The sequence below is a fragment of the Alligator mississippiensis genome, chromosome 4 (genome assembly GCF_030867095.1).
Source record: "Alligator mississippiensis isolate rAllMis1 chromosome 4, rAllMis1, whole genome shotgun sequence".
Lineage (NCBI taxonomy): Eukaryota > Metazoa > Chordata > Crocodylia > Alligatoridae > Alligator > Alligator mississippiensis.
The window spans coordinates 148174427-148201989 of NC_081827.1; the positions used below are offsets into that span (position 1 = coordinate 148174427).

The following is a 27563-nucleotide window of genomic DNA, read 5'->3' on the forward strand; positions in this document are numbered from 1 at the left end:
CGTGCAGGTAAACAGCAAGAGAAAGTACACATCAGTATGTTACTGAACTAACGAAAATGAGTAAAAACTGTGCTCTTGGGAATTTAAGAGAATCTCTGGTTAGAGATGGGATTACTTATGGCATTGCAGACACTGCATTGCACATGTGGACATCCCCTAAGTAAGGGAACCATTTTGCCTGGGGCTGCAGATTCCAAACGTAAAAGCCTCATGTGCAGTTGAGAGCAGAGCTGACTTTAGGGAAAATGGCACCCTGAGCAAACTTGCATTTGGGCATCATTCTCTGGCACCTCCCCCTGGCACTGCCCTTCCAAGTCGGTGGTGCTGCTGCAGGCAGAGGCAGGGGTGCAGGGTGTTGGGGCACAGTGCAGCAGGGAGGTAGAGTGGCGCGGTGCACCAGACAGAAGAGTGGTCAAGTGTAGCATGAACTGAAGTAATGTAGCTGATGTAACATAGAGTGTGACAGTAGTGAAATGTAACCATGCTAGTCTTGTCCTGTAAGGAACTTGAAAACTCCATTTGGTATTCTTTTGTGTAACACGGGCAGTACTCCAAGATGGAGAGGGGGTACAATTGAAGGGATCAGAGTAGGAACACAAGCACTGTGGGAGGTGTAGGGACACTCTTTTCCCTATAGAGCAGAGCCAGATCACCAATGGGGACTTAACCATATACCTTTTAATGAGAGAACAGTATCTGGAACATAACATGTATAAACCAGGGGGTATAGGGGATACTACAACGCCTCAACGGGGCAGGATTCAATAAAGGTTAGGCAGTTACAATCGTATACATACTCATGTAGTTGAAAAAGGACAGGTTTAACAAAATATAGAATACAAACAGCTGAACAAACAATACTGGTTGGCAAAATATAAAATGTACAAAATGTCAAATAACAAGAAATATAGGGCCTAGGTACCTAGAGTGGAGAAAGAGGGAAAACACAATGACCCCCTTTTCCACTGCAACAAGAATTTCTCACTGTCTTCACTCACCCCAACTAGGACTTGAACGAGAGCTGTGAATATGGGCTGCTCACATGTATGTGTGCCTGTGTGTGTGTGGCACTCCCGTGACCACTGCACACTGGGCAGTCACTCATTTTATTCACCCTGAAGGCTGGCTTTGGTTGAGAATGCATCAAAAGAATTGTAATTAGATATATTTGAATCAAGCCAAATCAATGAGAGGGACTGGATTTTGTCAGTGGAGGTGGAAGGATCCCTGGTTTCAGTTATATTTAACACTGGAGTTCAGTTTAATATTTTACTAGAGCATATATATTGTAAATTAAAATTGAGACCAACAGTGAATCCAACAAGCATCAAAATACCTGGTTATTAAGGGGCAAAGCTGCCTGTGAAAAGAGATGCACTGCTAGCATTCAATACAAAAACAGAGTATACACACTAAACTACCATTCATTGACCTGTCAATGCATGAGTTCCTGGTCCCGTTTCCTTCTGGGTGAAACAGCCCATTTCTGCACCCTGATGGGGTGTGTGTGTGCTGGTTGATTGCTTATCCACAGACTCCTGGATAATGAATGTCTCATACTAACCTTCCATCCTGTCCTTTGGAGGCCTCTAGCAGTTTTCTGTAGAAAACTTCCCTTGGCTTTGTAGTAAGCCCTAGACAGACATCCTTCCCATTTGTTTTCTTTCATCTACATCCACAGATATTCAGCAAAATCTGTCTGGGCTTTTACCCTTTGACAGGAAGGTGGACAAGTTCATCCTCTGTGCCATGACCCTTTCCCATCACTCCCAGATGCCTGTGGTCAGTCTCATCAGTGTCCATGGGGATGGGTAGTATAGGTACCAGTCCTAGGACCTTGTGAGACATGGGAACCTGTGGCCATAGGCAGCAGCCCCCATCCTAGGATGACATGTCAGGTCAGTAGATGGGTGCCTCTGCTGCTATCTCTCTGACCATTGCCACTGGTCCTTCTGAGGTTCCTCAGACAACAGGTCTACCTCATGTGGTTCAATCTTTATATTGGCGACATGGATGCCAACATGTTCTCAGTCATGGCTGAGAATCCTAGGAATGACACGGAGGTTGTGTGCAAATGAATGACAGCAAGGATAGGGAGGCAGTGGGTGAGTGGTGGTGACAGGGCAGCAGTGAGTGTCAGATGGTGAGAGTAGGGACATGATCACACAGACCAGGATTCAGGATAAGCTGGGCTCAGTCGGGCAAAGAGAATGATACTGGATCCTGATCAAACTTGCCTCTCTTGTTGTCTCATATCAAAGCCCAGCTCAGCAGAGCCAGGTGCTGCCTTGCCTATTGTGAAGCTGCATGATTATTCATAGCATGAGATTGATTGTTGGATGTTCCTCTTTCTCATCTCTATTCCTCATTGCTATTTCCTTGCCTTCATGATTATTGTGAAGGAGCAGGGAGGGTGTTGTGGTCTGTCTAGTTCCACTTTTAGGGAAGGCGTGTCCAGTAGCAATCAAGCTGACACAAGAGTTATTGAAATATCCCCCCCCCTCCATGCCACTCCCTGCAGGGTGACTTCAGGCTCCAGCTCAGCCTGAGCGCTCAATCCCACCAGGCACCAGCCCTTGTCATGTTGGATCAGTGCAGCTGGTAGAACGCTCTGCCAAAGGAGAACTGTGTGCTGGTAGCCAGGCGTGTGCAGGGGAGTTTCTGGGTGTTTGTGTGTGTGTGTGTGTGTGTGTGTGTGTGTGTATATACGTGCAATCTGGGGTCACTGGAGAGGACAGTGAGCCCCTGGACTAGGTGATAAGCGTGAAGGGGAGACTGAGCCCTAGAGGTGAGTTGATCACTGGGGAATCCTTTCCTCTGTTCTGAGGGCAGTGGTTGGGGGAGGAGGTGGAGAAGGCAAAGGGCAAGGGCGGAGGAATGAGGTCACATCAGGAGAAAGACCTGAGATACCAGGAAACAGTACTTTGTGTTGGCAGTAGTTGGCAGAGGTGCCAACTTCTTTGGGTGACTCCAGCCACGAAGATCCCCTCCACACCACAGATGGCTGGCTCATTGATACCCCAATCAACGCATTTCCTGGTGTTGTGAAGTCCCTGTCACAGTCTTGCCAGAGAAACAGTCCTCTTGCTACCAGCCCTTTGGTCTCTTCATCCTGCTGCCCTTTAGATGCTCCTTTCTTGACAGATCATCCTGGAATTTTGTTTTACTGAGGGACAGGAGAGAAGATGGATACACAGGGCGAGGAAAGCTGGAAGAAGAGGGATGGGAGAGAGGGTGAGCTGGAAGGGTAGGAAACAAGGAACTAGTGGAGGGGAAGCAAGAAAGCAGAGGAGGATTGAAGGGCAGGGAAGGGGAGATGTAGAAAGACATGATGACAGGAGAGAACTGGGAGAGAGAATGATGTGGCGGGGCAGGATAGGGAGAGAAATGGGAGGTACCGGCCATGGAGATATGAGGGGCAGTAAGATGAGTTGTGCAGGGAAAGGAACTAGGAGAGAAACACGGTGAAGCTGTGGAAGAAGAGGACTGAGGACTGGTGGCAGAGGGAGCAGAGGAAGGTACAACAGGAGCTGCAAGAGGCACAATAATGGCTTTGGCCCTTGCATCTGACCTACCTTTTAATTACAAGTAGCAGAATCCAGCTGTGGTCCCCAAGTAATCTTCCCCCCAACCCCTGTCCCCAGACATGGTGCTGGGAACAGGCTGGTGACAGTTACCTCCCGCTCTCCTGGCCCTGGCAGTGTGATTCCTGCTCTTGCCTTGTGTTTTTCAGCCCCTGCTGAGGAGAGGGGAGGCTGTCCTCGGCTGAGCCCTTGGGCTCTTCTGATTCCTGTCCTGATCTTCAAGGCCTGTATCACATGTAGCTGCCTTGGTGGGTGCTGGATGCTGTTTATTCACCTGCACTGAGGTGGGGTTGGAGGAAAAAGGAGTGGGGAGATATAAACATAAGGGATTATATCACTGTCCTTGCACACAGTCCTCTCCAGGAATTGTTCTCTACAGATTAATCAACTTTGCTCTTCCCCCTTGCCTCAACCTAGGAAGACAGAAGAGCTCCTGGCTAAGGTCTGACTGGTCATTTTAGCAGCAGTGGGAGGACAGCAAGCCCCAGTCCAGCTGTGCATCTTTCTGTTGCAGGGGGCCATTCTGCTCTATGCTAGTGCTGAAGAAATGCCTTTTGTTGATCGAAGACAAAGAGGGACCTTTACACCATCTTCTCTGAATGCAGGCCAGCAGGGAATTTATGAAGTTCAATAGTCATAGTCCTTTTTGCCCAAAACCCTGGTGTAGGAAAGTCCGTGGCCCTCCAAGCATCGGCAACCAGCTGCAGGCAGTAAGCAGATGATAGTGTGCCTGGCTGGGAGGCCGGGGCCAGCAGGAAGAGAGAACCAGGTAATGAGGGGGGAACCACAAAATGACTTAACAACTGCAGCAGATCCCAGCATTAAACTTACCCCTCTTGAATGTCTAGTGGTGGACAGCAGGGCTTTTGTTTGGCTGGTTGCTCTGTTCCTTGTGGGAACAAGATAGCTCAATGTAGAAGAAACTAATTTGTGAACTTCAAGGAAAACTGACTCACAGGGCATGTGACCAGCTTTGACATGGCAGTTCCAGTTTCAGTGTAGTTAAGTAGCCAGTTCTTAACCCATGTTGTATATGTTCAATACGATTTGGTGCTATTATTAATCAGAACGATGTGCAGGACTAGAAATATAGACCAGGGTTTGGAAGAGGCCTGACAGATCTTGTAATCTAGTAATCCCCTGCAGAGATGGAGGGTGCCTTAATCCTGAACCAGCCCAGACCAATGCCTGCCCAGGCTCTTCCTGAAATCTCCAGGGAAGTCAGTTCTTCAGCTTTGTGAGGCAGGTTCTTTCCCTGTCCTACCACTCGTACAGTGTGTACATTTCTCCTGAATTTTGAACCAAATTTGCTTAGTTATAGTTTAAAACCACTATCTCATGACTTGCCCTCTGTGGCCAGGGAGAACAACACTTCTCCATCTTGAAAGCTGCTTTTATGTTTTCCCTTAAGCTCTTTTTCTCCAAACTAAACATACATACTTCCTTTACTTTTAACACTTGTGGCCTGTTGTCCACCCTCTTTGTCATCTTTCTGCCGCACCTCTGACCCTTTCCAGTGTCCCTATTTCCTTCTTAATATTTAGTGTCCAAATCTCAACAGAGCAGCTCAGCTCAGGCTTAACCAGCACCAAGTAGAGTGGTTGTATCATCTCCCTTGTTCTGCAGACACTGGTTTTGTTAATGCAATCCAAGCTTGTGTTTCTTTGCTTTTTTTAAGGCAGCATCATTTTGGATTTGTAAACCTGCCCTTTCATCCCTCGCCCCCTGTGACTTATCAAGCATGTTTGTAATCTCATCCATATATGAAATTAGGTTTGTCTGGCAAAACGTTTCCCCCTTACCCAAATATGTCTTTCCTGGCATTAATTCTATTACTATACTTGACTGACTTTCACATTACTTTAATTGATTGACTTTCATATTAGCTCTTGTAAAATTTTGCTTACATTGTTGTCTATCCTGCCTATTATTACTTGAATGATCTGTTTGTTTGTTTTTACTGGACCAACATAAACGCTCTACCAGTCTTCTGGAAATGTGCTCAGCTTCTAATATTTACTGAAAAGGAAATATCAGTGGGCCAGCAATTTCCTCATTGCACTTTTTTAAGGCTCTTGGGTGCAAATTATCTGAGCCTGCTGGTTGAAGATGGACTGGAAAACCATTCATTGTCCTAGCGTGAAATGAGTATTACCTTCTCTTTTTCAAAATACAGAAAAGATATATTTACTGAACACGTCTGTGTTTGTTAAATCATTATTAACAATAGTTCTACCTACATCTACTTATGGGCCTAGTCTTTAGGATATCTTTGTTCCTGAGACACTTAAAAAAAAAAAAACTGGGAGGGGGGGGCTTATGTATTTTCTTGAATGCTGCATGCCATAGGTTTTTTTCCTGATGTATTTAGCTTCCCTTATCATTGTTTTGTAGTTAACAATATTTAATTTCTATGGATTGCTATCTAGTTCTTTGCATTGTTCTTTTTTTCTATATGACACTTTTAAATTCTAATTTCTGCTGGCATTAGATCAGGCTGGGCTTTTAGACAGGGCTGTCCTTTCTTTTCCCTTTTCCCCATCTAATATGGATTTGTATAGGATGTTTTGGATAGGGATGATCCTTCTTCAGGCCAGAGGTTAGACTAGATGACTTATGGAGGTCCCTTCCAGCCCTACTTTTCTGTGATTTCTTAAGGAATGACCAACTTTCCTACAGATATTTCTAAACTGTTCCTCATGATCAATATTGCTGATTTTTTTTTTTTTTTTGGCTTTGGGAAAGTAGTAACCCTTTGAAAAAACCATGGATATGAGTGGTTGAGGCTGTACTCTGCTTGCTCATAATGGATGGAATCAGATCAGGGTCACTGCACCCTAGGCAAGCATCGTTTCCAGTCTAGAATATAGAGGTCCAAATACAGTTACCCCATGGCTGTTGCTGTCTCTTGTGCTGGAGAACATGGTCATCTATACCTTTTTGGAGCTGAGTAATATTGTCACTAGAAGGCTGTTGCCTGGTTCAAACTATCTTCACTTACCCCATGTGTTGTACTTTTTATGTGTTGACTGAGATACGTAGGCATATGGTATTAAGGTTTCTTCCCACAGCTAATAGAATGATTAAGGGAGCTCAGCTGCCCAGTCCTTCTCTGACACGGTACGGTTGCTAATGTTGTGATCATGCAAGCCCTGTAACACAGCAGCCTGGCCCTTTCCGAGGGAGCAGACAGACCTGTGTTAGAAGTCCTAGCTGTGGGTGGTTATCTAATGAGTATCCCATTAGGAGTTAAAACCCCAGAAAAGAGAGCAGAGGTGGGTGAGCTATAGGAAGAAGTAGCTTGCAGCCAGGAGTTGGACTGGACCATATATAATTTCATTACCAGGAAGAGGCCATGAGATGGAGCCTCTCCTACTGCCCAAAGCTGGGCTGAGAGTTTTGTTTGCTCGCTTGCTTGGTTTTGTGCTTAGTGCAAAGGTGGTGTTTGTGTATAGGAGATCTCTCAAAGGAACAAAGCCAGCCTGCAAGCCAGCTAGCCCAAAGAGAGGAGCCATTTCTTGCCAGAAGATAAAGAAAGTGGGTTGCTCACATGGGAAGGGGAAGAAGAAGGAAGAACATGAACTTATTCTTTTGTTTCATTATGTATAACTTTTTTTTCAAGTTCAATACTATTCTCATTAGAGCTTTGTCCTGGTCATGCTCACCTTTACTTAATCCAGGAAGGGGATTCAAGATTAAAAAATGAGTTTGGGAGCCTGGGAAAATTCCTGCCCAGGGATTGGTTGGTGGCTCCCCTTAAACCCGGGTGCCTCTCCACCCCCGTGGTGGCAGTCAGAGGTGCGCGCTGAGTGAAGAGGGCCAGTATGAGCCCGTATCATGGTCCCACCCCGTGGTGCCTGCTGAACCCTGCATGAGCGGCTGGAGGCCAGTGCAGCGCCTGGGGGTTGAGCAGGAGCGCGGACCCCTAGAACGAGCACGTGGAGTTCGTGAATCAGCTTCACAAAATCCCTCTGGGTGGGGACGCAGCCCTGGGGAGCCCCTTAGGTGCAGGACGCAGATCTCCTGCTGGGATTGGGAACTTGGGGGTCGGTAGGAGTGTGTTAAACCCCCTGTGTGAGTGCCCGGGGAAAGGACTGTGGTGGACCTGTGTCAGTTTGGCGGAAAGAGATGCCAGCAAGGGGAAGTTCCCCAGACACCAGTGTGGCCTAACAGCCAAGGAGCCACGGCCTGAGGGGAAGCCTTGGAGTACCTGAGTGCCTAAAGGGGGAGTGAGCCCAGAGGTGCTGCCTGGCCTGCCTGTGGCAGTGAACTCTTTCTCTGTGTGCGTAATTGTGTACATAGCCCCGAGGGCTTGAACAAGCTGTTTACAGGCAGAGAAGCATGTGCAGAGGTGCGTGGGGAGGAATCTGTTCTGCAGGGGTCTGGAGTGAGAGCAACCTCTGCAGACAGTGAGACGCCTGGGCATGTGTGGGATAGTTCAAGACAGCTGGAGCCTTAAAAACACATGATGAACGGAGTGAGGGACTGCCCCTCGCTCCATCCTTTGGGCATAAGTTGGGGTGAACAGTTTTTAGTTGTGAATATTTAATTAGGGGATTAATATAACAAGTATTTAGCCTAGTGCGTAAGTTGTTATCGTTGCACCCATCTGCTTGATCATCTCTTAAGTCTAACTAGATTTTAACTGCTATTCTTGTATAAACTCACCCTGGTTGTATTGCAAATAGAGTAGTTCAAAATTTTGATATCATTCAATATTCGCTTGCATATCATAACTATTCCCTGGATATAATTAAATTCTGTAAAAAGTTATTGCTGGGTCTGCAAAGTCTCCACTGTAAAATGGTGCCACATGCCAAGGGTTACATTACTTTATATTGATTACTACCTGTTTCCCCTCTTTTCCTTTTTGTTATACAATACTTTTAATATGTAATTCCTGGTGTCACAATGCCATTAAATTAGGCTGGATTTTTAAGCAAAGTTGTCTTCTTTCTTTTGACCTCTCATCACCTAATAAACCCTTCTTAAACTTCTGACACACTTCATTAAGATATTTCTGAATTTTTCCTTATGATCAAAACTGCTGATATATTCCCTGGGCCTTAGGCAATTAGCCCTTTGGGAGAACCACGAATATAGTAAGAGTATAGTCTGAGTAAGAGAAGGCTGAGAGGTGACTTGATAGCTGCCTACAAATATGTTGGGGTTAAGCATCAAGATCTAGGAGAGCAACTCTTCAGGAAGGCATCTTAAGGGAGGATGAGGACCAATGGTCACAAGCTAATTGAGGGTAACTTCAGGCTGGACATAAGAAAAAACTTTTTCTCTGTAAGGGTCTCCAGAATCTGGGACACAATCCCAGCAGAGGTGATACAGTTGCCATCCCTGGAGGTTTCCAAGATGAGGCTGGACAAGCACCTCGCTGAGGTCGTCTGTGTGGCAGAAAGCCACCTTTGTCTCTCCCCAAAGTCTCTGCCCTGTGACAATTTGATAAGGGTGGGCCCAGCAGACAGACACATCCTTACCCTATCTCTTTAGGTAACCTGAGCTGGATACATTCCTGAGGGAGGGGGGAAACCTGCTCTCTCTGCCTACGTGACTAGTATCACATACCTGAGTGAGGGGCTTCCTTCCTGGTGGGCTAGAGTGTGCCTGGCAACTAGTGATGTATTTCAAATTGGTTGGCTGACAACCAACAGGTGCTGACCTCCATTTGACCAGGTAAATGAGGTCACAAGGGCTATATAAGTTAAGGACTGCCTGGGAGGAGGGGGCAGCAGCCATGAGGGATACTCAGGAACAAAGAAGAGCTGCACCATTTGAAACTTGTTCTCTCTCTCAAAACTCATGATCAAGGAACTGCTTGCCTCCAGAGGGAATCTCCACCAGCCTCTGGGTGATACTTGTGAGTAAGCAAACTGAGATCTAGATATATAGCTTGCAGTAACTCAGACGCGAGATCAAAGGCTGCCCCACCCACAGGAGTTTGCTCTATGGGTTTTCTCTGATATTGCTCTACCCTGTACCCTATTCTAACCCTACCCTCTGTAACCAATAAAGTTCTCCTTTGTACCTAGTGTGGGAGACTTATTGGGAGCGGGTCTAGATTATGCCTTGGGGTCCCCTTGGTTCAGCAGACTAAGGGAAACTATCCTTTTTGGCCCCCAACTTGAGGAAGTGCCCCAAGTTCTTGTATTGGGTTAAGTACCCATAGGACTATTTGGCCTGTGTTTCCCCAAGGACACAGGACCCAGACAGTCCCTTCTCGGGGTGGTGGCAGCACACGTTACCCTCAGACTCTGTGGTGGGGCTCGAAAGGCAGTCTGCCAGGGCTTAGGCACCCCTGGAGAGACACATGGAGTCTGGAAGGTGGACAGGCATGGTGAGGTAGGAGGCTCAATGCAGGAGCTCCCCCTACTGGCCCACCACAGTCTGAGCCCAATAACCTCCTGCCCATGCAGGGGACTGGACTTGATGATCTTGCAGGTCCCTTCTGATCCTTCGATTCTATGATTCTATATTAGTTTGCTCATAATGAATGCCCATATCAGCGTCACTGGACCCTGTGTAATCCTCAGTTTCTTGGTCCAGTGATTGGTACATCTTTATCCAGAATAAGAAAGTCTATAATATCTACATCCTATGACTGCAGTTGTATCTTTTGTACTGGAAAAAAATGGTAATTTTTTTAGTTCAATAAGATTGTCACTAGAGCCTAGTCAAACCCAGCTTCACCTAGTCCATGTTTGTCACACACTTTCCCTTTCTTGACTGAGATTCATGGGTATATAATTATGCTGTTTCTCTCCGCAATCAGGAGGGAGCTTAAGAAAGAAGTTTGCTGACATTGTAAACATAATGAAGAGCCAAAATGCGTGTGTGTATCGGGGAGGGAATCATTTCTTGCCAGAAGATGAAGAAACTGGGTAGCTCACATGAGAAGGGGAAGAGGAATATTGTACTGATACTTTTGTTTTCCTCCTCTTTTGCAGTTATGCTCCATAAACAGAGCCTGAAAGCTCACAAACTGCCCAAAACTTTTCCAGAGTGGCGCTGTGCCCTGGGGACACCTGGGAGCAAAGGTCAGTCACTATGTAAAAGAAAGAGGGCACATGGGGAATTATCCCCAGTATCAGCATTTAGGTTTGGAGGCCTAGTTCACATGCAGTACTTGACTGACAGTAGTTATAAGATGCTGGGGAGACTGACTTACTAGGGGAGGTGAGCTCAAGATGAGGTTTATGCACACTTAGTGAGTCGTAAGGAAGAAACAGTGCCACTGTACTGTCAGCTACTAGGACAGAGAAGGATTATTGTAGTTGAGAGATGGATAAAGGGGACAATAGTTGGGGAGAACAAGACATTTGCTAACAGCCTGGCCTGTTAGACAGTGGACAAGACCGTCTCTTGACTGTTTGTTAAAGGAAATGCTCAGAAGCCCAAACTGATCAGAGTCAGTTTATTGACTGTGACAGGCATGTCAAACATACAGCCCATGGGCTAGATTTGGCCCGCCATGGTCTTATAATCCAGCCCCTAGTGCTTGGCCAGTTGGCCCACATGGTGCACTTGACTGGCCTTGCACGCAGTGCCTGGGATGTGTGCTGCCCATGGCACTTACTCAGGCCAGCTTGCCACTTGTGCTAGAAAAGGCAGAAGGGCAGGGGGTCCATGGGCCTGATCTGGCCAGATGAGTCTCACACCCCTGGACTATAAGAATTAAGAATATATTGACTTTTATTAGTAGATGTTTAGGATTGTGAATCCAAAAAAGATGACAAAGCCGGTAGGGTAATAAGTATCGCCTGAGTGAGGGATTAACATTAGAGGGATGGGGGTGAGGAGGGGAACGCAACTAGGTTACAGGAGATACAATGTTAGCCAACTAAGCCTGGGGGTGGGGGAAGAGGGAAGGGGAGGGAGGGTGTTCACGATGCTGAGAGAGAAAGAAGATAGATACTAACCAGCATCACAGGCAAAACATTGCTCATCTTTTCATCTGTACCAACATGTCAATGTAGGAGGCTTAATGTATCAATATAATGCCCCAATCCATATAGCTTGCTTGTCTGTCTGTCTGTCTTATTAACTAACAGACTACTTCAGGCATCAACAGTTATTTATTTCCACATATTTATAAACATGTGGCAGAGTAGCTTCTAATTTATTTCTGACCAAAGCACTGCACAAGCTGAGCAATCTATGACACTCAGTCCCAACCAGGCCCAAGCAAAGAAGATGTGGTTTTCAGACATTTATTGAATCTTCCCCTTAGTCCTGTGTTTTCAGCAAGCTTTACTCCTGGCATTATAATGAGGTTTTAACTTAGTATAACTAAAAGAATCTTCAAACTTAGATTGACTTAGATCTTAGTTGTCTAGATGAGGATCTGAAAGCACATTAACTAACCTGTGTTAACCTAGATTGGATTTCTGCCTGTGTTAGAGAACAGCTTCTAACAACACATCCTTTCTGCCAGTCTAGACAAAGGGGTAGAGGCAGGAGATATTCAAGCTGTTCAGAATAAGTGGTAGGAAACAATGTGCAAAGGGGTGAAGAAGAGGCAGCCCAGCAGGGGTTTCCCACCTACACTACAAGGAATATTATTGCATTTTGCATTCTCCCTCCTCTCAGAGCGGGTCTGGACATGCTGCCCCATGGGCTGGAAGCCCTTTCGAGCCAACTGCTACTACTTGTCCAGTGATAGCATGTCCGGGGATGAAAGTGAGAAGAACTGCACGGGGATGGGCTCCCACCTGGTGGTGATCAACACACAGGCTGAGCAGGTACCTTGTGTGTGGTGGGGGCAAGATGGGGGTGTTCCCTGGGAGTTGACAGCCAGCCTGGGTGGGACCTCCTTGCACTCAGGCCTGTTCTGTGTCTGAGTGGGAATTTTGTCTCCATCTTCATTCTGCTCTGGTCTTCTCCTGGGCTCCCACCCTGCAGGGATGCTGCATCCTGCTGTCTGCTCAGCCCCTGCACTTGGTGACAGCAATATTCACTTTCATACTTTATCCAGGACTTCCTGCTCAGTTGGACAAAAGTAATTTTTTCAAGCAGTCGAACTTACTTCATTGGTCTGTCTGCCCAGGAGGTGGAAGCCCAGTGGCGCTGGGTGGATCAGACCCCCTATAACGAGACTGCAATGTGAGTATCACTGGGAAGGGGCAGTGGTTACATCCTTCCCCATGTTAATGCCACAGCATATAGTGTAATAGGTGCATTTGGGCATGTGTGAGAGAGAGCAAGTGTAAAACAGTTTCTCCTCCTGGAGTAAAATCCCCATGAAGGAGCAGGTTTGTGGAGGGACTGTGAGCAGGGGGATGTAGTCCGTTTCAGGGAGCAGCCTTGAGGGAGCTGGTGGAGCACTGGGTGAGTCGCAGGCTGCAGTTGCCCCTCTCCCTCCATCCTCATCACTCACAGTTTGTTCCCCAGTGAACCTCCCAATGGTGAGCTCCTGACCCTGGGGCTTCTGTCTTGCAGGTTCTGGGAACCTGGGGAGCCCAGTAGTCCCAAGACGGAGCAGTGCACTTCATTCCAGGTGCATTCAAGAACACAAGCGAGGCAAAACTGGAATGACGTTCATTGTTCCTTTTTTTTTAATTGAATTTGTGAAGCTGCAGCAGCCTTTATTTGAAGAGAGACCCCTCCCATGCAAGATGGTTGCCCAGAAACAGTCTGTCCTGTGCTGCAGGCATCTCCCAGGGATGTCTGGTAGAGGGGTTGAGAAGAGCCTTTATAGCTGGACAGGACATACTCAGGGAGGGCGGCAAGAAGTTCCTGCAGGAAGTGCTTTGAGCTCCCCAGTAAAGTTCTTCTGGAAAAACAACATAAAATGTGGAAAATGAGAGTCATAGTGGATCCAGAGAGTCATAGTGGATGGGTCGGTATCAACCTGGAAGGGTGTGAGCAGTGGGGTTCTGCAGGGCTCGGTCCTAGGACCGATACTCTTCAATGTCTTCATCAGCGACTTGGACGAGGGAGTGAAGTGTACTCTGTCCAAATTTGTGGATGACACAAAACTGTGGGGAGAAGTGGAGATGCCGGAGGGCAGGGAACAACTACAAGCAGACCTGGACAGGTTGGACAAGTGGGCAGAAAACAACAGAATGCAGTTCAACAAGGAGAAATGCAAAGTACTGCACCTAGGGAGGAAAAATGTCCAGCATCCAAGGAGGTGATACTTCCCCTCTATCGGGCGCTGGTCAAACCACATTTGGAATACTGTGTGCAATTTTGGGCACCGCACTTCAAGAGGGATGTAGATAACCTGGAGAGGGTCCAGAGCAGAGCCACTCCTATGGTTAAGGGCTTGAAGGCCAAGCCCAATGAGGAGAGACTAGAGCACCTGGACTGCTTCAGCCTCCTCAAGTGAAGGTTGAGAGGCGACCTTGTGGCTGCCTATAAGTTCATCACGGGGGCACAGAAAGGAATTGGTGAGGTTTTATTCACCAAGGTGCCCCCGGGGGTTACAAGAAGTAATGGCTACAAGCTAGCAGAGAGCAGATTTAGACTAGACATTAGGAAGAACTTCTTCACAGTTAGAGTGGCCAAGGTCTGGAATGGGCTCCCAAGGGAGGTGGTACTCTCCTCTACCCTGGGGGTCTTCAAGAGGAGGTTAGATAGGCATCTAGCTGGGGTCATTTAAACCCAGGACTCTTTCATGCCTATGCAGGGGGTCGGAGTCAATGATCTGTTGAGGTCCCTTCCGACCCTAGCATCTATGAATCTATGAATGCTGGAAAGAGGGAAAGTGAAGAATTGCAGCAGGCTCTGCTTGTCATGTAAGCAAAGCTGCCTGTGACATCTCCATAGGGGAAAGGTGAGAAAGGCACAGCCCTTTGGGAAGGAGAGCAGCAAAACTCTCTGCCTGGCACTGGACCCCTGATCCATGTGAATAACATAAATCAGGGGTATCCAACTCAGGGCCCATGGGCTACATACAGTCCATGAAGGGATAACATTTGGCCCATGGGCTACATACAGTCCATGAAGGAATAACATTTGGCCCATGGGCTCCTGCCTGGCCATCGCTCCTCCTAATGCTCTTTCTGCTATGTGGCAAGGAGAATGCAGCAGCTCCATTGCCCTCTCTTCTCTTCTTCCCTCCAGTGGCATAACTTCAGTAGGGCATCTGGGGCAACCACTGTGGGCACTGACCTGGGGGCAGTGGGGTGGGATGTGAGTAAAAGCAGCTCTTACTGGCAGCCAAATAATTGCAGTTGCAATTGTGATGACATGGCAACCTGCAATCATGGTTGCCTCTATTCTGCAGGCACCTGGTTGTGTTTCTGTGCCCACCTTCCCTCCCATACCCCTTCCTGTCCCAACAGTGTGGGGTAGGGCATATGTGCGATGAGAGGTGCCTGTTTGGCCCTGGCATGGGCCAGACCTGTCCTTGTGCCATGAAGCCACCCCTAACTCTCCCTCCTGCACTCCAGGTAGGTCATGGTAGTGCCAGGGAGGCTGATGGAGCAGGGGCTGAGAGAGATCTTGTTGCCTGATTTGGGACTTGGATGCAGATGTGTATGCACTCAGGCTGGTCCCTGGCCCTGCAGAGCAGTCCTCCCTGGTGCACAGGACCCCTGCACAGACTCCTGTCCATACAAAGGGCCTGAAGGTGCTTGCACCTGTTCATTCATGAGTTTGTAATGGGGCGTCTGCACACAGACCTGCCCTAGAATTGGAGCGGAGAATTCGGGGTCCATCTTTGTTCAAACCTGGACTTTCTCACTGATTGACACTCGCAACCGCCTGCAGCTGATGAGATTGATTTTTGGGTTTTTTATCCATAATTTCCTGCCCAATTAGGTAAGAGGAGCTGTTACAGATGGGCAAGAATTATATTAGTAGATGTTTGGAATTATGAATCCAAAAAGATGAGACAGTGAGTAGGGAAATACAGATTGCCCGAGCAAGGGACTGACATAAGAAGTATGGGTGTGAGGAGGGGAATGCAACTAGGTTACAGAAAATACACTGTTAGCTAAGGAAGCCCGGGGTGTGGGGGAAGGCGAGGGAGGGGGTATCATGATATTGAGAGAGAAAGAAGATAGATACACACAAGAGAAAGAGAAGATAGAAACACACAAGCCTGTACAATGGTCTGCAATGGTGGAGGAAGTAGGTCGAGGAAAGTATCTCAGTCCATAGAGAGTCTCATCGTGGGCGTCTTCGGGTGGAGCAGGGTGGTCCATTGCTGAAGATTTCTCTTGATGTGAAGTCCGTCAGGTGCAGAGCGGGGTTCAGGCGGTCCCCTCTGGGTCCAGTCTGGCAGCGGTGAATCTGGTGGAGTCGGTGTACTGGTGGTCGCCTGTGATATGCACCACGTAGATGTCACACTACCAGCGGATTGCGTCGTACATCATGAGGCAGCGCGTGAGCTTGGTGTAGTGGAGGGAGATGTGGCAGCCACGCAGGACTACATTCATATGACAGCCCAGGAGGAGACAAGCCAGTGGTGCTCTAGGAATCTGCCTCTATGTAACCAGACTCCAGCGTGAGTATTGTTTGGGAGCAACACTTCTTACATCCCCTTCTCCCTTCTTTCAGTAGAATAATAATATGTAGTATAGTGGATGTGTGAGTGCATGAGAGAAAGAGAGAACATTGTTTCCCTGCGGAGTAGGGTGTTTCTACTTTAACAAAGACATGATATACTGGGGGAACATGATTAGTAGGGCTGTGCGAAATTTCGCCGCCAGGTTTGTTTTGACACTGTTTAGACTCGTCTCGAGGTCAAAATAGCAAAATCAAAATTAAACAGATACGGTCAAAACAGCATCGAAACAAACCGAGGCAAGATAAAATATTTTGTCATTTCGCTGCTGTTTTGACTTTGCCCATATTCTATAAAGGGGAAGGTTGAAACAGCCTCTAACTTTGTCATTTCTAGCCTGATTTGGATGGCACCTGCAGGAATGGTAGCCCCTTCCAAGGGCATGAAGCCTGCCAAATTTCAAGGTGTAGGTGCAGGGGGTCAGGGAAACTGCACCTCAAAATCTTGAAAGCAAAACTCATGTCACATGTATGTGTTAAGCCACAGCGGGGTTAAAACCTCTAGACCCCGCAGGGGGCAGGGTTCAGCCCAGCTGGACTAACTTCCCATCTTCAGTGCTATAGTTGAAATGTTTCAACTAACCTTGTTTTGTTTTGAGGCTATTTCAATGGCCTTTCTTTCACTTCGATTTTGCTGTTTTGACCTTGAAATGAGTCAAAACAGTGTCGAAATGAAATGGCTGGTGAGATTTCGCACAGCCTTAGTGTGCGTGTGTGTGTGTAGCACAAGCTTTTGTGGGCTGATGCTCACTTTATCCAAGGCTGTGAAAGGACATAGAAGGAGAACAGTGATCCCCACGCGTTCAGCATCCTGGGGCTCAGAGTCATCCATAGCTCTAGAACAGAAGTTGGTGTCCTCAGCACAGAGTGTTCATATCACTCCTCAATTCTCATCTCTTTGCTAAGTAGGCCGTGACCCAGGGTTTACAATCCAATCTTGCAATTCCTTTCATTAGGTTTCAGTGATTTCTTATGCTTTCGAATTTACTGTTCCTCCTAACATCTGCCCCCCGTCCCTGTTGGCCTCTCCCAATGAACCCTTTGCACACCTGCTTTGAAACAGGGCTACCTCACTACAGCGTTCCCATGATGCCTCGTGCTGTCTGTTCAGCTCCTGCAGCTGCTGAGATTAGATATTGTTTTTATCCAGGACTTCATGCTCATCTGGGGAAAAGGAACAGGGACAGGAAAGTTTTACTACCTCTTCTGAGTTTCCTGGAAGTGGAAACTGAGTGACAGTAGGTAGATCAGACACCACAGATCCAAGAGTATAGCATAAGTAATCACTGAGAGGGACACTGGGTTTGGTTACCACATCTCCCTTAGTCCCACAGTGCAATATATGGGGTAATGCACGTGTGCACGTGGAGAGGGGAGGGGGGCCTTTGGAAGAGGGTAATGAAAGGACACAGGGAATGAGGGCCCTGTCCTCAATTTTACTAGAGTGTTTTGGTCTAGCCAAGAGCAGATCTACCGGGGAAACATGATCAGAATGTGCCAATCCGTGCCCTGGGGTAGCACAGAGGGAAGTAGGGGGATCTCTCCAGCTGACTCACTGGCTGCAATTCTCCCACTCCTCCTTGCTCCTTTCCCTGGGACCTTCCTAACAGCACACTTCTGACATTGGAGCATCTCCTGCCAGTTCCAGATACCCAGGAGACACAGTTTCCTCAGCTCTGAGAAGTGCACTGTTGTCTAAGTGCAGGAAAGAACAACCTCCCCCAGGAGGAAGACCGGGAACAATATGTACTGTCATCTGTCTTTTCATTCAATTTGTTTAGTTTCACCAACAAATAACTGATGGGAGATATGCAGACAAGGTTTTTTGGGTAGATGTGATATCTTTTATTAGACCACCCGAGTATTTGGAAAAATGTTCTTTGCAAGCTTTCGGGCACAAGTACCCTTCTTTACACACCTGATGGGAGTTGCTTCATCCTGGATGTGAGAACAAGTAGGGGGTAGACACCCCTTGCCTGGGGCAGCTCCCAGGGAGGTATAAGAAGGAGAGCTTTAGGGACCCTGGCAGTTGGGCTGTGGCTATGCAGGAAGAATCAGAGAGGAGGATACCATGTTCAGGGGCTTGAACACATCAATCCTGTTATTTTGTGGGAAAAAAGCTGTTGAACATACTGAAAGTGGAAGAAAGCCCATTTTGCCCAAGTCTAACCTGTGATGTCACTAAATCTGCCTATGCCCTCAGCCAAGGGGTTTGGGGGAGAATGGCAAGGAGAGAGCTGGGGCATTCACCTGAACAGGGTGAAGGGGAAATGCCACCTGCTATGTATTCACAGCTGCTGCTGCTAAGTATAATGACTGTCCTCATCCCAGATGGGGCATCATGCTCATATCAGGGTTATCTTCCTGTCCCAGTGGCCTTGCAACTGCAAGTTGAAAGGTGAGGTTCAGCTTCCAGGAGGAGGATGCAGGAGTCAAGACCCAACCGTGTCCCTCTTATGTCCATCCATCCACATCTCCAGTTATAATTTAACCACCTGTTTACATGTGCACGTCTATAAAGTTATGTCCCAGGCTTGTTTATATCATCCAGAGCAAAGCCCTTCGAGAAATCGGTCTGCAATGTATCATGGGAACAAATTGTCATTCCTTGCTGCCCTGAAGGTCTCGCTTGTGATTTGAGTAATTGTCAATTTGTGTAACAGAAGCACTGCTACTGCTGTGTGGGAGCATGGCAGGCAGACTGGAGCAGGCACTACCCCTCTGCATGTGCCTGGCTTGGCTTTTCCTGAGCACTGCTTAGAGGTGAAGGGAGCCTGGCTGAGCAACAGTCCTCTTGCCTGGGATGAGGGCCAGCGGGGGGTGGAGTGGGGCTGGGTTGGGTTGGGTAGAGAGAGAGCGGTGAATGAAGGCCGCTCACACGCGTGCATCTGTGTGCATGTGGCACCACCCTGACCACAGCACCCTGGGCAGTTACTCATTTTACTCACCCTTAAGGCCAGCTGTGGTTGAGAATGCATCAAAAGAATTGTAATTAGATATATCTGAATCAAGCCAAATCAATGAGAGGGACTGGATTTTGTCAGTGGAAATGGAAGGATATCAGTCCTTGGACCTTATGAGACATGGGAACCTATGGCCCTAGGCAGCAGCCCCCATCCTAGGATGACGTGTCAGGTCAGTAGATGGGTGCCTCTGCTGCTATCTCTCTGACCATTGCCACTGGTCCTTCTGAGGCTCCTCAGGCAATAGTTCTACCCTCACATGGTTCAATCTTTATATTGGTGACATGGACACCAACATACAGTCATTGCTGAGAACCTCAGGAATAACATGGAGATTGCGTGCAAATGAATGACAGCAAGGATGGGGAAGCAGTGGGTGAGTGGTGGTGACAGGGCAGCAGTGAGTGTCAGATGGAGACAGTAGGGACAGGATCACACAGAACATGATTCAGGATAAACTGGGCTCAGTCAGGAAAAGTGAATTATACTGGATCCCTATTGTACTTGCCTCTCTTGCTGTCTCATATCAAAGCCCAACTCAGCAGAGACAGGGATTGCCTTGCCTGTTGTGAAGCTGCATGATTCATAGCATGAGATTGATTGTGGGATGTTCCTCTTCCTCATTTCTTTCGCCATTGCTATTTCCTTGCCTTCATGCTTATTGTGAAGGAGCGGGGAGGGTGTTGTGATCTGTCTAGTTCCACTTGTAGGCAAGGAGTGTCCAGTAAGAATCAAGCTGACACAAGAGTTGTTGAAATATCCCCTCCCCTCCATGCCACTCCCTGCAGGGGAACTTCAGGCTCCAGCTCAGCCTGAGCGCTCAATCCCACCAGGCACCAGCCCTTGTCATGTTGGATCAGTGCAGCTGGTAGAATGCTCTGCCAAAGGACAACGGTGTGCTGGTAGCCAGGCGTGTGCAGGGGAGTTTCTGGGAGTTTACGTGGGTGTGTGCGTTTGCATATGTGCAATCTGGGGTCACTGGAGAGGACAGTGAGCCCCTGGACTAGGTGATAAGCATGAAGGGGAGCCTGAGCCCTAGAGGTGAGTTGATCGCTGGGGAATCCTTTCCTCCGTTCTGAGGGCAGTGGGTGGGTGAGGCGGTGGAGAAGGCAAAGGGCAAGGGCTGAGGAATAAGGTCAGATTAGGAGAAAGATCTGAGATACCAGGAAACAGTAGTTGGAGAAGATGGAAAAGTGCCAGTGAGCAGGGAAGCAGGGAGAGATGGGGCTGGGCAGAGTGGGTCATGAGAAAAGGGGAAGAGGGAATGAAATGTTAGAGGGCGATGCAGTGACCTTCAGTTACCTTGAATGACACACACACAAACAGTTCCCACAGAGGAGTAGCTTCCTCTTTTCAGTAACATTATGCAAGCAAACTTCTTTGGGTGACTCCAACCACAAAGATCCCCTCCACACCACAGATGGCTGGCTCATTGGTACCCCAATCATCGCATTTCCTGGTGTTGTGAGGTCCCTGACACATTCTCGCCAGAGAAACAGTCCTCTTCTACCAGCCCTTCGGTCTCTTCATCCTGCTGCCCTTTAGATGCTCCTTACTTGACAGATCATCCTGGAATTTTGTTTTACTGAGGGACAGGAGAGAAGATGGATACACAGGGCGAGGAAAGCTGGAAGAAGAGGGATGGGAGAGAGGGTGAGCTGGAAGGGTAGGAAACAAGGAACTAGTGGAGGGGAAGCAAGAAAGCAGAGGAGGATTGAAGGGCAGGGAAGGGGAGATGTAGAAAGAAATGATGACAGGAGAGAACTGGGAGAGAGAAAGATGTGGCAGGGCAGGATAGGGAGAGAAATGGGAGGTACCAGCCATGGAGATATGAGGGGCAGTAAGACGAGTTGTGCAGGGAAAGGAACTAGGAGAGAAACACGGTGAAGCTGTGGAAGAAGAGGACTGAGGACTGGTGGCAGAGGGAGCAGAAGAAGGTACAACAGGAGCTGCAAGAGGCACAATAATGGCTTTGGCCCTTGCATCTGACCTACCTTTTAATTACAAGTAGCGGAATCCAGCTGCGGTCCCCAAGTAATCTTCCCCCCAACCCCTGTCCCCAGACATGGTGCTGGGAACAGGCTGGTGACAGTTACCTTCCGCTCTCCTGGCCCTGGCAGTGCGATTCCTGCTCTTGCCTTGTGTTTTTCAGCCCCTGCTGAGGAGAGGGGAGGCTGTCCCCGGCTGAGCCCTTGGGCTCTTCTGATTCCTGTCCTGATCTTCAAGGCCTGTATCACATGTGGCTGCCTGGGTGGGTGCTGGATGCTGTTTATTCACCTGCACTGAGGTGGGGTTGGAGGAAAAAGGAGTGGGGAGATACAAACATAAGGGATTATATCACTGTCCTTGCACACAGTCCTCTCCAGGAATTGTTCTCTACAGATTAATCAACTTTGCTCTTCCCCCATGCCTCATCCTAGGAAGACAGAAGAGCTCCTGGCTAAGGTCTGACTGGTCATTTTAGCAGCAGTGGGAGGACAGCAAGCCCCAGTCCAGCTGTGCATCTTTCTGTTGCAGGGGGCCATTCTGCGCTATGCTAGTGCTGAAGAAATGCCTTTTGTTGATCGAAGACAAAGAGGGACCTTTACACCATCTTCTCTGAATGCAGGCCAGGCCCTCCCCCTGATCCATCTCTGCAGTGTGATGCCAAGGCAGTTATCTCTCATCCTTCATTTGTATATCCACATTTGGATTGTCTTCCTATTGAGTTCAGTGCTTTTCATTTCTCTTTGTTGAATGACATTAGGTTTTCTCTAGCTCAGTAATCCACTTGTTCAAGATCCCTTTGAATTCCAATTTTATGATCGAAAGAGCCTGCAACCCTTCCCAGTTCTGTGTATCTACATGTTTTACCAATATACTCTTATTCTTTGCATCCTAGTCCTTAAACAGGCCTGGATTTAGAACAAAGATCCTACTCAGGACTTCCTGTGGGTCCTACTCGGGGCCTCTTACTGATCTCATTCATAAATAGTTACCCTTTGCTTTATGCGGTTCTGTTCATCCTGTTATATAGTCCCCTAATGGCAATTCTATCTAGCCCACATTTCTCTTGCTTAGTTATGAAAATGGCATGAAAGGCCCACTGAAGTCCAAATTATGGTATGCCCACCGCATTCCTTCCCCAGCTTCTGACAAGCTGATTGTCACATTACTTGCTCTAATAGCTCCTTAGCGGAGTCAGACTGGTTAGTCTATTATTCCCCAGACTCCCCCTTTCCTCCTCAACCTGTCATTCCTGCTAACCCTTCTCTAGTCCTCTGGGACCCTTGCCTGTAAACTGAGTTAGCAAAGATTATTTAGCAGTGGCTCCAAAATGTCTTCAGCTTGTTTCTTTTGTACAATGGGATGCTTTCTGTCAGCATCTGACACATTCAGTTCATTCCAGTTTGTCAGAAGGTCCCTTGCACTAACTCTAGGAACATGAATCCCATCATGTCCTTATAACTCAAATGCCTTACAAAACAGTGGGTCACCTCTACTTTGTGCCATTTATCAAGCACGTTTGTAATCTCATCCATATATAAAAGCAGGTTTGTCTGACAAAATGCTTCCCCCTGACCCAAATATGTCTTCTCTGGCATTCATTCCATTACTATACTCTTTTTTTTTTAAATTGACTGACTCTCATACCAGTTCTTCTAAAATTTTGCTTAGATCGTTGTCTGTACTGCTTATTATTACTTGAATGATCTGATTTTGTTTTGTTTTTTTGCTGGAACAACATAAGCACTCTTCCACTTTTCAGGAAATGTGCTTGGATTCTAATATTTACTAAAAAGGAAATGTCAGTGAGCCAGCGATCTCCTCATTGAACTCTTTTAAGACTCTTACGTGCAAATAATCTGAACCTGCTGATTTTAAGATGGATTGGAAAACCATTCATTGTACTAGTGTGAAATGAGTATTACCTTCTGTCTTTCCAAATGCAGAACAGATGTTTTTACTGAACACTTCTACCTTTATTATATCACAATTAACAATATTTCTACCTGCATCTAGTTATGGGCCTAGTCACTGGGATATCTTTATTCCTGAGATACTTAAAAAAAAGGTCTTTTCTATAGTCTTGAGCCCTGCCTACCACAGAATTTTCCTGATACCTTTAGCTTCCCTTATCATTGTTTTGTAGTTAACAATTTTTAATTTATATTGATTGCTATCTATTTCTCTGCATTGCTCTTTTTTTCTATATGATGCTTTTAATTTCTAATTTCTGCTGGCATTTTGCCATTAAATCAGGCTGGGCCTTTAGGCGAGGGTGTCCTTTTTCTTTTCCCTTTCCCCCATCTACTATGGATTTGTATAGGATGTTTTGGATAGGAATGATCCTTCCTCAGACCAGAGGTTAGACTAGATGACCTATGGGGGTCCCTTCCAGCCCTACTTTTCTGTGATCTCTTAAGCAACTGCCAGCTTTCATTCAGATATTTCTAAACTGCTCCTTATGATCAATATTGCTGATATTTTTCTTGGCTTTGAGAAAGTAGTAACCCTTTGAAAGAACCAAGGATATGAGTGTCAGCAGTTTTTTGGTCCAGTGACTGGTTCATCTTGATGCAGAATAAGAAAGTCTATAATATCTTCATCCTATGATTGTAGTTGTATCTTTTGTACTGGAAAAAAATGATAATTTTTTGAGTTCAATAAGATTGTCACTAGAGCCTAGTCAAAACCAGCTTCACCTAATCCATGTGTGTCACACATTTTTTCTTTTCTTGACTGAGATTCATGGGTATATAATTATACGGTTTCTCTCCACAATCAGGAGGGAGCTAAAGACAGATGTTTGCTGACATTGTAAACATAATGAAGAGCCAAAAGGTGTGCATGTTAGGGAGAGGGGGATGAGAGGCGGGAATCATTTCTTGCCAGAAGATGAGGAAACTGGGTAACTCACATGAGAAGGGGAAGAGGAAAATTGTACTGAGACTTCTATGTTCCTCTTCTTTTGCAGTTATGCTCCATAAACAGAGCCCAAAAGCTCACAAACTGCCTGAGACTTTTCCAGAGTGGCGCTGTGCCCTGGGGACACCTGGGAGCAAAGGTCAGTCAGTATGTAAAAGAAAGAGGGCAAGTGGGGAATTATCCCCAGTATCAGCATTTAGGGTTGGAGGCCTCATACACATGCAGTACTTGATTGACAGCAGTTATAGGATGCTGGGGAGACTGACTTACTAGGGGAGGTGAGCTCAAGATGAGGTTTATGCACACTTAGTGAGGCTTAAGGAAGAAACGGTGCCACTGTACTGTCAGCTACCAGGACAGAGAAAGATTAGCGTAGCTGAGAGATGGATAAAGGGGGCAATAGTTGGGGAGAACGAGACATTTGTTAACACCCTAGCCTGTTAAACAGTGGACAAGACTGTCTCTTGACTGTTTGTTAAAGGAAATGCTCAGAAGCCCAAACTGATCAGAGTCAGTTTACTGACTATGACAGGCGTGTCAAACATATAGCCCATAGGCCGGATTTGGCCTGCCAGAGTCTTATAATCCAGCTCCTAGTGCTTGGCCAGTTGGCCCACATGGTGCACTGGACTGGCCTTGCATGCAGTGCCTGGGATGTGTGCTGCCCATAGCACTTACTCAGGCCAAGTTGCCACATGTGCTAGAAAAGGCAGATGGGCAGGGGGTCCATGGGCCTTACCGACCTGTGAACCAGCCCCACACCACTCATGGGGCCAGATGAGTCTGACACCCCTGGACTATAAGAATTAAGAATATACTAACCAGCATCACAGGCAAAACATTGCCCATCTTTTCATCTGTACCAACTTGTCAATGTAGGAGGCTTAATGTGTCAATAGAATACCCCAATTCATATAGCTTGCTTGTTTGTCTGTCTTTCTGTCTGTCTTATTAACTAGCAGGTTACTTCAGGCATCAACAATTATTTATTTCTGTATATTTATTAACACCTAGCAGAGTAGCTTCTAATTTATTTTTGAACAAAGGACTCCAGAAACTGAGCAATCTAAGACACTCATTCCCACCAGGCCCAGGCAAAGAAGATGTGCCTTTTAGACATTAATTGAATCTTCCCCTTAGTCCTGTGTTTTCAGTATGCTTTACTCCTGGTATTATAATGAGGTTTTAACTTAGTATAACTAAAAGAATCCTCAAACTTAGACTTGACTTAGTACTTAGATGGATAGTTTGATAGAAGACAGACAGATAATTATTAACGTGTATGCTATTGATTAAAACTATGGCTCATGAGTATAAATATAGATACCATCAGAAATCACCATGGCTAAGGAAAAGGGTGGAAACCACATTACCAGAGGCCCTGTGGCTTTGTCTAGATGAGGATCTGAAAGCACATTAACTAACCTGTGTTAGCCTAGATTGGATTTCTGCCTTTGTTAGAGAACAGCTTCTAACAACACATCCTTTCTGCCAATCTAGACAAAGGGGTAGAGGCAGGAGATATTCAAACTGTTCAGAATAAGTGGTAGAAACAATGTGCAAAGGGGTGAAGAAGAGGCAGCCGGGCAGGGGTTTCCCACGTACACTACAAGGAATGTTATTGCATTTTGCATTCTCCCCCCTCCCAGAGTGGGTCTGGACATGCTGCCCCATGGGCTGGAAGCCCTTTCGAGTCAACTGCTACTACTTGTCCAGTGATAGCATGTCTGGGGATGAAAGTGAGAAGAACTGCACGGGGATGGGCTCCCACCTGGTGGTGATCAACACACAGGCTGAGCAGGTACCTTGTGTGTGGTGGGGGGGGGGAAGGGGGTGTCCCCTGTGAGTTCACAGCCAGCCTGGGTGGGACCTCCTTGCACTCAGGCCTGTTCTGTGTCCGAGTGGGAATTTTGTCTCCATCTTCATTCTGCTCTGGTCTTCCCCAGATGCCAGCACCACTCCCAGAGCTCCCACCCTGCAGGGATGCTGTGTCCTGCTGTCTGCTCAGCCCCTGCACTTGGTGACAGCAATATTCACTTTCATACTTTATCCAGGACTTCTTGCTCAATTGGACAAAGGACATTTTTTCAAGCAGGCGAACTTACTTCATTGGTCTGTCTGCCCAGGAGGTGGAAGCCCAGTGGCGCTGGGTAGATCAGACCCCGTACAATAAGACTGCTGCGTGAGTATCACCGGGGAGGCGTGGTGGTTATATCCTTCCCCATGTCAATCCCACACCATATGGTGTAATGTGTTCATTTGGGCATGTGTTTAAGTGAGCACTTTCCCCTCCTGGAGTAAAATCCCCATGAAGGAGCAGGTCAGTTGACAGACTGTGAGCAGGGGGATGTAGTCCGTTTCAGGGAGCAGCCTTGAGGGAGCTGGTGGAGCTCTGGGTGAGTTGCAGGCTGCAGTTGTCCCTCTCCCTCCATCCTCATCACTCACAGCTTGTTCCCCAGTGAGCCTCCCAGCGGTGATCTCCTGACCCTGGGGCTTCTGTCTTGCAGGTTCTGGAAACCTGGGGAGCCCAGGATTCCCAAGATGGAGAAGTACACTTCATTCCAGGTGCATTCAAGAACACAAGCGAGGCAAAACTGGAATGACATTCCTTGTTCCACTTCTTTGAATCGAATTTGTGAAGCTGCAGCAGCCTTTATTTGAAGAGAGACCCCTCCCATGCAGGATGGGTGCCCAGAGACAGTCTGTCCTGTGCTGCAGGCATCTCCCAGGGATGTCTGGTAGAGGGGATGAGAAGAGCCTTTACAGCTGGAAGGGACATACTCTGGGCGGGCGGCAAGAAAGTTCCTGCAGGAAGTGCTCTGAGCTCCCCAATAAAGTTCTTCTGGGAAAACAACATAAAATGTGGAAAGTGCTGAAAAGAGGGAAGTGGAGAATTGCAGCAGGCTCTGCTTGTCATGTAAGCAAAGCTGTCCGTGACATCTCTGTAGGAGAAAGGTGAGAAAGGCACAGCCCTTTGGGAAGGAGAGCAGCAAAACTCTCTGCCTGGCACCTGACCCCTGATCCATGTGAATCACTTAAATCAGGGGTATCCAACTCAGGGCCCATGGGCTACATACAGTCCATGAAGGGATAACATTTGGCCCATGGGCTACATACAGTCCATGAAGGGATAACATTTGGCCCATGGGCTCCTGCCTGGTTGCTACTCCTCCCAATGCTCCTTCTGTTATGTGGCAAGGAGAATGCAGCAGCTCCATTGCCCTCTCTTCTCTTCTTGCCTCCAGTGGCATAACTTCAGTAGGGCATCTGGGGCAACCACTGTGGGCACTGACCTGGGGGCAGTGGGGTGGGATGTGAGAAAAAGCAGCTGTTACTGGCAGCCAAGTAACTGCAGTTGCAATGGTGATGAAGTTGCAACCTGAAGTCATGGCTGTCCCTATTCTGCAGTCACCTGGTTGTATTTCTATGCCCTGCCTTCCCTCCCACACCTCTTCCTGCCCCAACGGTGTGTGGTAGGACCTATGTGCAATGAGAGGCACCCCCAGCTCTCTCTCCTGAGCTCCACATAGGTCACAGTAGTGCCAGAGAGGCTGAGATAGATCTTGTTGCCTGATTTGGGACTTTG

General features: G+C 47.4%; 1 protein-coding gene across 1 annotated transcript; it reads left to right on the top strand.

Moving 5' to 3' along the window:
• The first annotated feature begins 1397 nt into the window (after positions 1–1397).
• On the top strand, positions 1398–26831 carry LOC102571104 (C-type lectin domain family 4 member E). Its single transcript, XM_059726779.1, has 9 exons — positions 1398–2788; positions 3734–10630; positions 12183–12334; positions 12568–12695; positions 15772–16047; positions 24027–24116; positions 25627–25778; positions 25924–26159; positions 26485–26831. The coding sequence occupies exons 2-6, from the start codon at positions 10420–10422 to the stop codon at positions 24037–24039; spliced, it is 780 nt and encodes a 259-aa protein (XP_059582762.1). The 5' UTR covers positions 1398–2788; positions 3734–10419; the 3' UTR covers positions 24040–24116; positions 25627–25778; positions 25924–26159; positions 26485–26831.
• The last annotated feature ends 732 nt before the right edge of the window (positions 26832–27563 follow it).